Source organism: Terrapene carolina, unplaced genomic scaffold, assembly GCF_002925995.2.
Source record: "Terrapene carolina triunguis isolate 2854851 unplaced genomic scaffold, T_m_triunguis-2.0 Scaffold96, whole genome shotgun sequence".
Classification (NCBI taxonomy): Eukaryota; Metazoa; Chordata; order Testudines; family Emydidae; genus Terrapene; species Terrapene triunguis.
The window spans coordinates 10,533,816-10,548,621 of NW_020664447.1; the positions used below are offsets into that span (position 1 = coordinate 10,533,816).

At 36.6% G+C, this 14,806-nt stretch overlaps 1 protein-coding gene across 5 annotated transcripts in view; it reads right to left on the bottom strand.

The window, feature by feature from the left end:
- The window catches only part of HIPK3 (homeodomain interacting protein kinase 3), a 150,311-nt gene that overhangs the window by 32,572 nt on the left and 102,933 nt on the right, over positions 1-14,806 (bottom strand). For all 5 annotated transcript variants that reach the window (XM_024211466.2, XM_024211461.2, XM_024211462.2 and 2 more), the window contains 4 exons: positions 8,455-8,578; positions 3,813-3,932; positions 1,601-1,687; positions 116-300 (listed from right to left, as the gene is read on the bottom strand). In XM_024211466.2, the coding sequence (XP_024067234.1) occupies positions 116-300; positions 1,601-1,687; positions 3,813-3,932; positions 8,455-8,578 (516 nt within the window). The remainder of the gene's footprint in view (positions 1-115; positions 301-1,600; positions 1,688-3,812; positions 3,933-8,454; positions 8,579-14,806) is intronic.

The following is a 14,806-nucleotide window of genomic DNA, read 5'->3' on the forward strand; positions in this document are numbered from 1 at the left end:
CACACACACACACACACACACACACCCCACACACACACACACACACCAATTTGACTGTAAAGCACTACTGTAGGTCTAACACAACACTGCTTTATTATTAATGTATATAACATACTGGTTGCTATGTGGAAAATCTAGGAGATGCTTCATGGTAACAAAGGGATGGTTCAGTGTCTCAACTGGAGTAATTCTTAAATCAGCATCAATCAGCAACATTTTCTTCAACAGACTGACAAATTCTCTTCTATCTGCCTTCTCTGCCAATAGGTCACTTCCTTCCAAATCCATCACCATGTTCACCTGGCATGGAATAATTTAAAAAAAAGTCAGATAAAACAAACATGCATATTGATAATACTTCCTTTGGTTCCTTTCATTAAATTTTTCCACTTCAAAAGACTAAAATGTATTGCTTTTAAAAAGTAGTGCCAAGTGAAATATTTGGAATTTATTAGCTTGTCCAAACATGTTTGTCTTGGGACTAATGAATCTGACCCAACAAACGCCCTTCAAGATTTTACTGTATAAATAACTGCTCTTCTGACAGTATCTGTGCACCTAACATCTACTGAAAGCCTTATACCACCTGCCATTCCAAATTTGGGATTTGGAATTTAAGTCTGTTTAGGAGGTGGAGATTAGAATCCTTGAAAAAGAAACCCAATTATCATTAGTACTGGTGCCCCACCTGCCTCAAATCATCAACCCTGAAGTGTTTTCTTTCAACTGATACATTTTTAATCAGTGATGCTCACTCAGATTAGGGAACACATGTGCCTGACATATGGGACAGATGAGATTCTCTGTCTGCTTCCATGCCACTGGAAGTCTACAGAGGTGGTCTAATCTGTCTCCAGCTCTCAGAACTAAGTAGAAGATTTTGCCAACCTCTGAAAATAGAGGAATAAAAGATTCAAAATAACAAAAACCACCAGATCCTCTTACTTATTTTTGCCTTGAAGGTAGAAAATACTAAATAAATGCTAAGTATTACTCCTTTTTTTTAAGGTTGAGAACAGAGCTAGTACATGAAGAAGACAACTCCGAATGTGTATAGTAACACCAGTCCTGAAATGGAATTGAGTATCTTCTCAGGATGTCAAAGAAGAAAGAGGGGGAGGAGATTTCCTTTTATTAGTGATTAAGGCATATAAAGCAGTGGAAGTATAAGGATGCAGTTTAGTTAAAAACAAAAGGGGTTGGGAAGCTGTCAGTGTCTCTAGAGAAAGGATGAAGACAAATGATACTTCTACTATAGACAAAAACCTAGATTTAAGAATCATTTTACCTAGATTGGTAGATGTTACAGTAGAATATGGAATATACTGCACACTATTTAAGATCTTTTTCACCAGGACAAATGTAATTGCACAACAATCACACAGCAACAAAGGAAGACAAGATCTATGCATCAAGGAACTAAATAGACAGGCATAGATGGATAGTTTCCACAGGAGCAGACTAGGCAGGTATGGATGAATGGAAAATATTCCCAGAATGTATTCTAATTCACAAAAGATAACTGATAAAAGTTTTTAAATAAATCATTGTGCATCTCTCAGCTGTATTGTTTGCAAAGGAAAAATACTTGAATACTCACATGCACTATATCATCCAAACTGTTGAAAATATACTTTCTGGCCTCTTTAGACTTCATCCCTGTCTCTGTCTCATGCTCTTCCAGTGTCTTAAAAGGGTAAAAAACAAACACACTGTCAACTAAAAGGACACTGTTAGTATAAAATAGTTACTGTTAGTAATCACAGTTTAGACAACTGAGAGACTTTAATTTGACATTTATTTTACTGTTATGCTTTTTGCTGACTTTTTGTATTTCAGTCAGTTTAGACAACAAAAATAGCCAATTTCACTTCCTGGCTCTTCTGAATAATCACAATGCTGTATTATAGTATCTGGGTTGAAAACAATACAGGAAATAGCTAACACCTAAAAAAACCTGCTTCATGAAAACTTTTTTATTGGTATTTGATTTCGTACATAAAAGATTTTTGTTTGTTTGTTGTTGGTTTATTTTACACATACACTTATTACTAACTTTTGGAACTAAACTAGGTGACAGTATCACTTTAAATAGAATCATGCCCCTTTCAATTTCTCTCTTCTTACAGGTTTTTGTTTTGTTTTCAAGTACATTTTATTTGTTCACAGCTACCGTGACAGAGAAAGTATCTGAAATATTAAAACATCATAAACAAACTTGCTTAAAGGACAAGTCTATACCATGACAGTATCATAATGAAACTAACTTTCTGTTATAATTTCCCCAAAATAATATACCAAAATAAGTAAATAAAAAAAAAGCCCCACCCGAGTCCCACCCTCATACTGCAGTAGGGACTCTTGCACGATCCCAAAAGAAAACACCACTGCTATTTAAAAGTAAATTAAAGAGACGCTTCCTCAGCATACTATCTAGACTAGATTCAGCAATGCTTTTCTTACTATCTGGAAAATAGTTCAGCTGTGATCTCCATACATCAACAAAAATTCCCTTTTCTCTCCCTCCAAAGAGTAGAGCAGGGGTAGGCAACCTGCGGCACGTGAGCTGAATTTCAGTGGCACTCACACTGCCTGGGTCCTGGCCACCGGTCCGGGGGGCTCTGCATTTTAATTTAATTTTAAATGAAGCTTCTTAAACACTTTAATAGCCTTATTTACTTTACATACAACAATAGTTTAGTTATATATTATAGACTTATAGAAACAGACCTTCTAAAAATGTCAAAATGTATTACTGGCACGTGAAACCTTAAATTAGAGTGAATAAATGAAGACTCGGCACACCACTTCTGAAAGGTTGCCGACTCCTGGAGTAGAGTGTTTAGTCTGGTATGGGAGATTTAACAATCTTAATTTCCAGAGACAGAAAGGTGACTTGTCTTGTATCCAACATAAAAAGATACATTCTCTAGCCAATAAAAGCCCACATTCACATCCATTCATACTGAAAGAGATCAGATGGAAGTTAAAGTGAGATCCAACAGAAATATCAAAGTTGGAGACCAGGAATAACCACACTGAAGCACTTAGAAAGCTCTAACATAATCTGGGCCCAAAAGGCATTCATTTGTGGACAGTGGCACCAACAGTACACCCAGTTAGCAATCCTCACTTTGCATTTTAAACATACTAAGCAAAATATACCAAACAACTTACTATGGAATGATATTTTATTTTGCTTCTATTGCTTCAGAATTTCATGACCATTCATCAAGATTTAACTCCATTTGTTATCCGTACTTGGCTCTTTACTCAATACTGCCTAAACCTTTGTGGGTCTCTCCCCAGAAATAACACAGGAGCTACTTAATTCTTTACACAGCAAAGAAATTAAACCACTTATGTCTGGGGGGTTGTCTCACATACAGCGCTACAGTGCAGCTGAACTGCTACAGTGCTTTAGTAAAGACGCTACTACACTGAAGGGGAAGAGGATTAGCTACGCCAAGAGACAGTAGCTATGTTGACGGGAGAAGATCTCCCGTTGACATAACCCTGCCTATGAGAGGGATTAGGTCAGTATAACTACATCGCCTAAGGGTGTGGATTTTTCACACCCCTGAGCAATGCAGTTATATCAATATAGGTTTGTAGAGTAGAGTAGTTTGTAGAGCTGGCCTATGATTACTTAGATAAAAGACATAATTCTATCTTAGTTTTGCAAATTTGTGAAGATCTCCATGTTGTAAATAAGAAACCTTAATTTGGCCTTAATGTGTATAATGCATACACATACAATAATGTATGTGTATGCATTATACTATTTTTTTCAATTATTTTATACTTCTTACCTTTAACCTCCAACCAGAATATGGTGCATCTGTTTCTTTACAGAAAAATCTTGCAGTTTTCGTTCCCATGTTCAACAACTGCTCTCCTGGCAAACCTTGAGTCTGTGAAATGTAACGAATCTGGGGGAGGAAAAAGTAGAAGGAACTTAACTTCTTGTTTTCAAATCATGATCTACAAAGATAGAAACTTGCACTTCGTCATTTCCCACACTAAAAAACGCAAAGAGGACTGAGAGTGGGCAAACATCTCTTATATAGGAGAGAAACAGCACTTTAAAAAGTTTTGTATTAGTCTCTCCATCTATTAGCAGGAGAAAACCCTAATTATCCAAGCATCTAATCTGGTATAGTTAAACAAGGACATAATTTTGGTCAGCAATGAGTCTTTTATTTACATTACTTACTGGTTCAAAACTACTGAAAACTATGCAATAATCATGACTCCATATGTGTGGAATGCTCTCCGGGAGCAGTTTCACAAAGTCACCACCCTCCCCTCATTCAAATCCTTATTAAGACCTGTACTGAGCCCTTACAGATAAGCTCAGGAAAAATGTTTGTTCCATTCAGAAGAGGACAGAATGACATGAATACTCAATTTCCCCCCTTATAATTAACATACAAGGCACTATTCTTCTAATAATTCAAAAATTGTATTTGAAACCAATTGATGCATGGGGTCCCAGCACAAGTAACATTTTACAGTGGGATGGGTTAGGTGTATGCCACAGTTCTTTCAACAGGTATTAAAAGAATTTCCATGTTGTTTAATGACAAGACCATATATATCCACAGTGGTAAGAAGAGTTAATTTTTCGTTCCATTTTCTCCAAACATTCTGATGATTGCCATTTTGCAAACGTGCTATATAAAAATGTTAGACCCCTTTTGATACAGGTGTTAACACCCTACAGTCCAGCCAAATTTCATTTGGCTACTCACATTCTACCCACCTAAAATTGTCCCTGTGTTTTCAGTTAGATACAGTATTCTTTGTAAGTTTTTCATTTCCTTTATACGTTGTTGTGCTCTGTTACATAGTGAATATGTATATATGTTCCATTCTATGCATCCAATGAAGTGGGCTGTAGCCCACAAAAGATTATGCTCAAATAAATTTGTTAGTCTCTAAGGTGCCACAAGTACTCCTGTTCTTTTTGCAAATACAGACTAACACGGCTGCTACTTTGAAATCTGTCATAGTGAATATGTGTTTCACTCCAAAGAAGGCTGCATTTCAGCAGTGAGTAAAATTTCAGGATATTGTTTGTCAAGTACTTTGGAATCCTTCACTATATAGGGCCTGATCCAACATCCATTTAGAACAATGGGAGTATCTCTGTTAACTTCAGTGGACATTGTATCAGGTCTATAACTAACTGTATACCAAGATGTTTTACTGTAATTATCCATAAATTACCATTAGTGTAGAAGGTACGATGGATGTTTTTATATATATATATTTCTTTTCAAAACAGTGAATATTATTAACAAGCCACACAATCATACTATAATCATATCATTTCACAACCATTTGTTTCTTTTAGGTACTGCAAATTTAAAATGTTGGCTCATCAGAAATATTTAAAAGTGTCAAGGATTTGACTTAAATCCTTAAAAACATGACAGAGTAACCAAAGCTAAGACTGATATTTTTACCTTAACTCACATTGTTGTGCATGAGTATTGTAGGGATCTAAGAACATCATATGATGTTCAATATGTGAATACGTTACAGCCTTCTCTTTACATTTTCTTTCTGTTGTGAGTTTAAATCAGATCTTTAATGTTAGCTGAACCTGAATTTTCTGTGTGGCAAATTATAAAAGAGAAAATATGATTTTTAAACCACAACCAGGTACTTCTGCACATTTCTCAATAACTTTAAAACAGTGCATACAAAGAGGGCAACTGACTGATTCATTCCCCACTCAAGCAGCCTTGTAACCCACTGTTAACTCTATAGGGACATAGGTGAAGTTCTCCAGAATAAAAACTGTAAAATATAAGATTAAGAATTTCAGGTTAATTGGAGTCTGTATTATAGAAATAGATGAGCTGCCAAAAAATCCCAAAAGACCATTATATTTTTTTCATTTTTTTAAATTTGCAAACTATATTAACAAACAGCAATAATTTTGGCAGACATCCTTGAGACCATGTAATGATCTGATGTTGGTAACAGTGAGGTCCTGGAATGTGTTTCCACTAGCAACATTCTGTGAAAGTGAGATTGCCATATTGGTATTTAAATCCTCCCTGTTACCTTTGTAATATTTCTAGTTATTTTGGGCCGATTTTATTTTGCAAAAAATATTTACAAATGGTTTGGGGGAGTGCGTATATATAAAACAATGACAGTAGTATCTAGAAGAGCTCTTTAGGGGATTTTCACTATTCAGTTCTAGAATGCCCTAAATAGTACCTCTGGTCAGCTAAATATTGGGTGAAAAATAAGATCCACTTCAATTTAGGTTTAAACAATTTCTTTTAGCCTCTATTTTGTACATTTTAAGACAAAGCTATTATCCCCTATGAATTACTTATACATGCAAAAACAGATAAGGCAAGAAAGATAAGAGATCAAATTACTATCCTCAGGGACAGGACGACTCTCTTTAAATCCCTAGTTTCTATGTTCGACTATTCTTCCCATGTCTCCTCCACTCTTTTTTGTCAATCACCTATCTTTTACCCCTTGTTCTATAACTTTACTGGGTTACCTCAATTGTGTACATATCTATTCTAAACTTCTAATTAAAACATTCTCATGCATAAATTACAATTAACCTAAACTAATATTTTTGCTTATTCTGCTAAAACTTCCTTTTATCTGTCTATTTCTATCATCTGTTCTCTGCTGTCAATCCCTCTGGTTCCATCCAGTTGCTTTTATCTTACTAGTCTGTTTTTGTGGCCTTGAGTTTTTATTTGTTAGCTGTCTTGCTGAGGGAAAAGGGGTGGGTGTACCTGGAGCTAACAATTCTCTCATAACACTTTCTTCATTCTGATATTTGCATAGATAGAGGATTTTACAGATAAGAGACACAAACCAGGTTTCCTGGTTTACACAGCCCTGAAGCCTTTTAAGCTGAGTTCTGAACAGCTGCATCAGCAAAGAGAAATACAAAAAGCAAAAATTCCTTTATTTTTTAATCATACTATATGTGAATATTCGTTTCTCTAACATTATTTTAATATATATATATATTCGACTAACAAATAATTACATGGTTTTCTAACATTTCCCTGCCTTGAGGCATCTGACCCTTGGGCAAGTGCCTCACTTTACTTAGAAGTGTGTGGTAAGGTTATATAATCCAGCGTTTGTTTGTTTGTGTCTGTTTAGCAGGTCTTCAAGCATGCATTTCATTTTATGACACAAGCATTATTACAATGATTATTTCTTGTACTATTAGCAAGAAGCAACAAGTAGCAACACCTTGAAGCTTAAATGAATAACTGGATGTTGTTTTGTAGATATTTATCTCTGCAGTTAGTGGTAGGGAAAGTGAGAAGTAAACCTGTGTGTCCCCTCTAAGAGCGCTGCAGTATAATGGTCAATATGAGTTCCCCAACTTAAGAGCAAAGCATCAGTAATGATAGTTGCCTCGGGTGTAGGTGTGAGGAAAGGAGTCTCCACTCGAACTTTCTGTGGCTTTGTCCACCAGATGAGAGAGGCTAGAACCTTAGTCAGAGTTGTTATTTTAGCAGTGATGTTGACTTTTTTTAGTGGGCATATGGAGTGAAGCCAGGTTTTCAGGCAATGGAGATGGAGCCTGACAAAGGGTGGCACGTGTGTGCATAGGGACATGTGGCTAAGGAGGGAAAGGCAAGTTCTGACTGAAGTCCAAGGGAATAGGGAACTAAGAGGCCATGAATCCCAATGACAAATATTTTATACCCCCTGCCCCCCCAAAAAACTACAAAATGAAGTACCAGGAAAGGTACAAAAACCCCTCAGATTTGAGACAGAAAACTGCAGTACAGCTGAGGCATTCAAACACAGCAGCCATAAGTCTTTTAACAGTCAGAAGGAAATCTGGAGGTAATAGCATGTGCTGTGTCTCTACTGCAGAGATGGCACTCAAAAACAGGGCATAACCCAGAAGTCTAGAGTTTTGCAGTAGGAACACAGACCCCACAGTGGAACAGAGATTTCAGCATGTATCTTTGAAGAAAGGATCTGTATGAAGACTTGTATTTAATTCCAATTAACAGATTGTGGGTTACAAAAATGAGAAAAACTTACAGTATTTGATGAGGGATGTATACCTATTTGTCTCCATATCAACAATATTTATCTAGAATGTTGCAGAATACAAATAGGGTCAAATTATCAGCTGCTTTAAATAGGCATAACTCCATTAAGGTCAATGGGGCTACACCAATTTATAGAAGCTGATAATGCCTACCGCAGTATCTCAATACTTTGAACATTTAGTATTTTCCTTTAGAAAATTTTAATAAAATCAAAAGTAAATTATTTAAGTGGACTCTTTCATGTAATCTAATTCCATTAAACAATGTGGTACAGGTTATCTTTCACATGAGAAAAGTCACACCATATGAATTTAGCCTAGAATAAAGAAATGATGCATTCTTTTAAACTACAAAGTCATTCATGAAGCTATTCTACTACCTGGTCATATTCCAGTGCTCCTGGATACAGCGGCCACCCAAGGAACAGCTCTGCAATCACACACCCCAGCGACCACATGTCTATGGCTTCACAAAACGGCAACCCCAGTATAATCTCTGGTGCTCTGCAAATTAAATAAATACAGTTATTACATTTTTGCCTTTAAAAAATTAAAAATACAATTAGGTAAAAAGTTTATCATTTGAAAATGTGCTATTTATATCTTTAAAAGTAAAACCGTAGGGTTTTGTTTTTTCTTTTCAAGATAATCCACATTAGAATATTACAGTAGCATTGAAGAGACAATTTTTCCATGCAAGACCTATATGTTATGCTTAGGTTATTATATGCCTGCTTTTTCTACTCTGTACTACTGTGTCTTAACTTGCTGTGATTCTTGTCACAGTCTAAAAACTTCATTAAATGTGAAGGCAATCACAGAATCGGCTTAGAAATTATTATTCCTGAATGATTTAATATTTTAACATGTCTATTTCTCCTCCAACATCCCCCCACCCCCAATCCAAACTTCCTACAGCTGTAAGTACTGTATTCTGGGACATAAGCTTGACATAAATATTTTCTATATAAAATATTCCCTCTGACAATACACATTTAGCCCTTGTATACTACAAAAATGCATTGAAATCAATTTAGTTACACAGCTGAAAACTCTAATGCAGACACACTTTATCTTGATCACCTTAACCTTGCTTGCACCCACTTAACTTGATCAATTTTTGTATCAATTTAGTTAAACCAGTACACTTTTCTAGTGTAGATCAGGTCGTCTTTGTTACCTAATACAAATGTATGTATGTGGACAACTATTGCAACCACAGAATCAGGGTTGCCAACCCTTCAGGATTGTCCTAGAGTTTCCAGGAATTAAAGATTAATCTTTAAATAAAGATTGTCATGTGATGAAACCTCCAGGAATATGTCCAACCAAAACTGGCAACTCTACACAGAATGTAGAAAAAATTGTTGTAATAAAGCTGCAAATGTTATGGGGTTGTCAACATTTCTATTTTCAGGAAACATGACTTAGTATGCTACATTTATCCTGCAGCACTTACTTTAACCTGTTTCATTTTTTAAAAAGTCAGTTCATCCAAGTTATAAGAGGAACTGAAAATATATTTACACACAAACACAAAAAAAGAGCCCAGAGACAGCAAATATTATAACTATTACACCCCAACATGGTCTAAATTAAAAAGAGCCAAGAATATTAAAAAGGTGATCTGCAAACTTAAAATTAAAATCCACAAAGTATTTAATAAGAGCATTCAACATAATATTAAAGAAAAGTAAAAAATGCTTTTCAGCAAATTAGTAACAATGTTTTTGGAAATAAAGTTAACTATTAGTAATATGCTAAATACCCGGTTACCTTTTTATCTAGTACATAATGCTAACTTATTTTGCTTTTCTTTTTTAATTTGCAGGTTGATTTAACATTAAAAAAAACAATAGAAGCCGCACACAAAACCCACCCAAAGTGCATATGCTACAATTTCTCCCCCTTCCCACAACCATAAAAGATTTTTTTCCAATTCATTTTAAGGAGAACAACAATAACCTCTGTTTAGATAACCTAACACTTTCCCTTATTAAAAAAAGAGGTGGTTCCACATTCATGATCTGCAGTAGGACTTTCAAATTTAACAAGGGGGTAGTCCTGAGGTCAGGGAGGTGTCTCCTGCTAGCCTCATGAAAATCCATTCAGATATGGCTGAGTTAAGGCTGTTGGGGGGAAAAAAGGTCACTATTTCCTATCCTGTAAAACTGACCCTGTTGCATCACTTCAGCAATCAACACTTGGAGTGGAATCTCTGAACAGTAGGGGCAACCAGGAGATCATGCGTTCTAGATTCACTTATTTTACTAAATGGTGGTAGTAATTCTGTAATCTTCACAATCCTTATTATTGAGCATGTTGGAAATACAATCCACATCTCTTATTTGGGAGACCCACTTAGCAACATCTTTCAGAAAGTCTGCCAAACATTTGTCCCTGACTAGGCTTCCTATAAAACAGGACTACTCCTACATATGTAACTCTCTGTTTCTGTCTGTTATATTTTGTCATAAAGTTTGTAGTCCACAGAGAAAAACAACATTCTCTTGAGGCAGGTAGAGCAAGAATGTTCTTGTGGATAAGGCAGTTGAATGCTTTACAGCAGAACTACATTTTATCTGTGTCTTTGTCACAGACTTCTTTGGGATGCTGGAAGTCAACTTACTTCCATGGGGTGCTGTGATGATCAATTAGTTAATGTCGATATAGCAGTTTGTACATGTAAGTACTATAAAAATATTTACTCTGAAAGAACAGGCCATAAGTGTCTGAGTATGGGGTGCTATCAGGAAATAAAACTAGGAGACTTTTGCAAATGTTAGCCTTAAAAAAAAAAAAAAAAAATCTGTGCCTCAGTTTCCTTACTATCAAATAGGGATAACAGTCTACTATCTAACATGGGAATTGTGAAGATAAACTCATTGATTTTGCTATCCTGTGCATTGAAAGAGGCAGATATCCTGTGAGAAAAACAGTATGTGATTATGTACCACTGCATCACTCAATAGTAGGATTACATAGTTAAAAACTGCATACACGCCAGGGGAGTGGGAGAAAGGAATCAAAATTACACAAGCAACCTTAAATTCAGAATTTCCTAACTTTTGAGCATTCAGCTTTGCACCCTAGCCAACACTGTATTAGTAGTTCTTCATGTGTAACAACATATGTACTGTCTGAAATAAAATACATATCAAATAAGTAAAAACACTTTAAATATGTTAAATACATTTAACAGCCATTTCTATGGTCAACATTGAGGAATTTAAATAAGCCATTAGCATCCATCAAGTAAACAATTATAAAAGTTGTCACATTTGCACAATAGACAAAGTGGCTCTGTTTCTTTAAACCCTGGTCTATTCTGAGGAGAAAGAAAGGTGAATTCATCAAAAGTCATTCTATCAGAGCTTGATAAATCCACTCTCAGGAAACTTTCATGTCAAGGAGAGTTGTACTGATTACTTTCTGCAGAAGTTAAGTTTTCATTAAAAAAAATAAAAATCTAGTACTTACTGTTACAAAGAAAACCTACTAAATGCAAAGTGAATGGAAATGGACACTGTGTTACCTTCCTGAATCTACAGAGAGCCAGCCTTTCACAACAGAGATTTGGACTGCCTGAAGCCCAAATCCTGATGTCATTGTGTAACCCCGGTTGTCGGCGGGTAGGATCGAACCGGTGACCTCCTTAGTTCATGAGCCTGTACCGCGTGAGCTAAAAGCCAACTGGCTGTTAGCTAAGACTGTAGAGCAGACTCATTTAACTCTCTCTAAGTGGTCTTGGTGCCACTAGATGGGACAAACCCCCACACCCAGAAGGTGTGTGGGTTACAATTGCACACCTTGAGTAGCAGCCTGTGTGCTGAGGATTCCCTCTGAAAACAGAAAGGGAAAGAATCCTCCCCCTCAGGTTATTCTGTGGTGACACAGTCACTAGTTTGTCATTACATTCAAGAGTCGAGGCATGCCTCTGCCCTTTGGGGCAAGTGGAAATGCAAAGCAGATTCTGCGTAGAGCTGAAACCACCAGCTCAGGCGCTAAATCCCTGCTGTGCATTTGCTTAAAGCCTTCCAATTCTATGGGGTACACATTCCCTGGAAAGATTCCCCAAATTCAGCCCCACCCTTGAACAATGGAACTACACTCCTAAGAGGGCCTCTGTGGCTACAGAATCATAGAAATACAGGGCTGGAAGGGACCTCAAGAGGTCATCTAGTCCAGCCTCCTGAGCTGGGGCAGAATCAAGTAAACCTAGACCCTCCCTGAAGGTGTTTGTCTAACATATTCTTAAACACCTGCAATTATGGGGATTCTACAACTCCACTTAGAAGCCTCTCCCAGTGCTTAAATATCCTTAGAGTTAAAAAGATTTTCCTAACATCTAACCTTAATCTCCCTTGCTGCTGATTAAGCCCATTACTTCTTGTCCTATCTACAATGGAGATGGAGAACAACTAATCACCATCCCCACCCCTTAATGTATTTGAATACGGCTATCAGGTTCCCCCGCAGTTTTCTTTTTTCAAGAGACAATATGCCCAGTTTTTTTAACCTTTCCACACAAGTCAGGTTTTCTAAATCTTTTATCATTTTTGTTACTCTCCTTTGGACTCTCTCCAAGTTGTTGACTTCTTTCTTAAAGTTTGGCACCTAGAACTGGACACAGTACTCCAGGTGATGTCTCACCAGAGTGGAGTAGAACAGGACAATTACCTCCTGTGCTTACATATGTCACTCCTGTTAATACACCCCAGGATGATATTAGCCTTTTTCACCACTTATGATCCATTATAAACCCCAGATCCATTTCACCAGTACTACCACCTAACCAGTTATTCCCTATTTTGTAGCTGTGAATTTGATTTTTCCTTCTTAAATGTAGTACTTTGCATTTGTCTTTATTGAATTTCACCTTGTTGATTTCAGATTAATTCTTCAATTTGTCAAAGTCATTTTGAACTCTACTCCTATCCTCCAAAGTGCTTGCAACCACTTCCACCTGGGTGTCATCTGCAAATTTCCACTCCAAGTTTTTAATGAAAATACTGAATACTACCAGACCCAGGACACACCCCTGTCTGATTCCACTAGATGCATTCTACCAGTTTGACAGCGAACTATTGATAACTACTTTTTGAGTACAGTCTTTCAACCAATTATGCACCCATCTTATAGTAATTTAATTTAGACCTCATTTCCCTAGTTTGATTAAAAGAATATCATGTGAGAGTGTGTCAAAAGCTTTACTGAAATCAAGATACATCACATCTACAACTTCTCCCATATCCAGTAGGCCAGTAACCTCGTCAAAGATAGAAATTAGATTGGTTTGGCATAATTTATTCTTGACAAGTCCATGTTTGCTATTACTTATTACCCTCTTATCGTCTAGGTGCTTACAAATTGATAGTTTAATAATTTGTTCCAGTATTTTCCCAGGGATTCAAGTTAGGTTGAATTGTCTATAGTTCTCCAGGTCCTTTTTGTTCCCCTTCTTAAAGACAGATACTATATTTGACCTTCTCTAGTCCTCTGGGACTCTCCCATCCTCCAAGAGTTCTCCAAAATTACTTAGATATATTCAAATTGGCAGGGCCAATAAGGAACTATAACTTATCTAAATATACTTTAACCTGTTCTTTCCCTATTTTGGTTTGTGTTCCTTTCCCCTTGCTGTTAGTATTAATTTTTTTTTAACTACTCACAAGTAACCTTTTAGTGAAGACTGAAGCAAAATAGGTATTAAACACCTCAGTCTCCTCGATGTCATCCATTGTTAGCTCTTCTTCCCCATTAAGTAGTGACCAATACACTCCTTTCTCTTTCCCTTGCTCCTAATGTATTTAAAGCACCTCTTCATATTACCTTTTACACTCCTTGCTAGGTGCAACTCATTTTGTGCCTAGGCCTTTCGGATATTGTCTCTACATGCTTGCGCTATTCTTTTGTACTCCTCCTTTTTGATTTTCAGGTAATACAAGAGCTCCTTATGCAGCCATATTGGACTCTTATTAGTCTTCCTACCCCTCCTTTCCATTGGGATAATTTGTTATTATGCATTTACTATTGTCTTTCTTTCAGAAACGGTCAGTTCTCCTGAACTCCTTTATCCCTTAGATTTTCATCACCATGCGACCTTACCTACAGTTCTCTGAATTTGCTGTAGTGCTTTTTTGAATTCCATTGACCTTATTCTGCTGTTCTTACTCCTTCCTTTCCTTAGAACATGAAATCTATCATTTCAAGATCACTTTCACGCAAATTGCCTTCAACCTTCAGATTCACAGCCAATTCCTTCCTGTTAGTCAGAATCAAGTCTAAAATGGTTGTCTCGCTGGGTAATTCCTCCACATTCTAAAACAAAAAGTTGTCCCCAATACGTTGCAAGAATTTATTGCAAATGTTGTTTTGCCATGACAACAAATGTCTGGGTAATTAAAATTCCCCCATTACTACCAAGTCTTGTGTTTTGTATATTATTTATTCTAAAAATGTCTCATCTCTCCTGATGATTTAGTGGTCTAATAGACCCTCCCATGATGCCAATCCTGTCTTTTCCCGTTTTATTGTCACCCAAAGACTTTCAACTGCTCTGTCTTCCATCTCCTTCTGGACCTCTGAACAACTGTATATATTCTTGGTATACAATGCAACACCTCTTCCCTTTTTCCCTGCCTGTCCTTCCTGAACAAACTATGACCCCCTCTACATCATTAGATTTACTCATCAAGTCTCAATGATGCCAATTAAGACAATTTAGCTTAC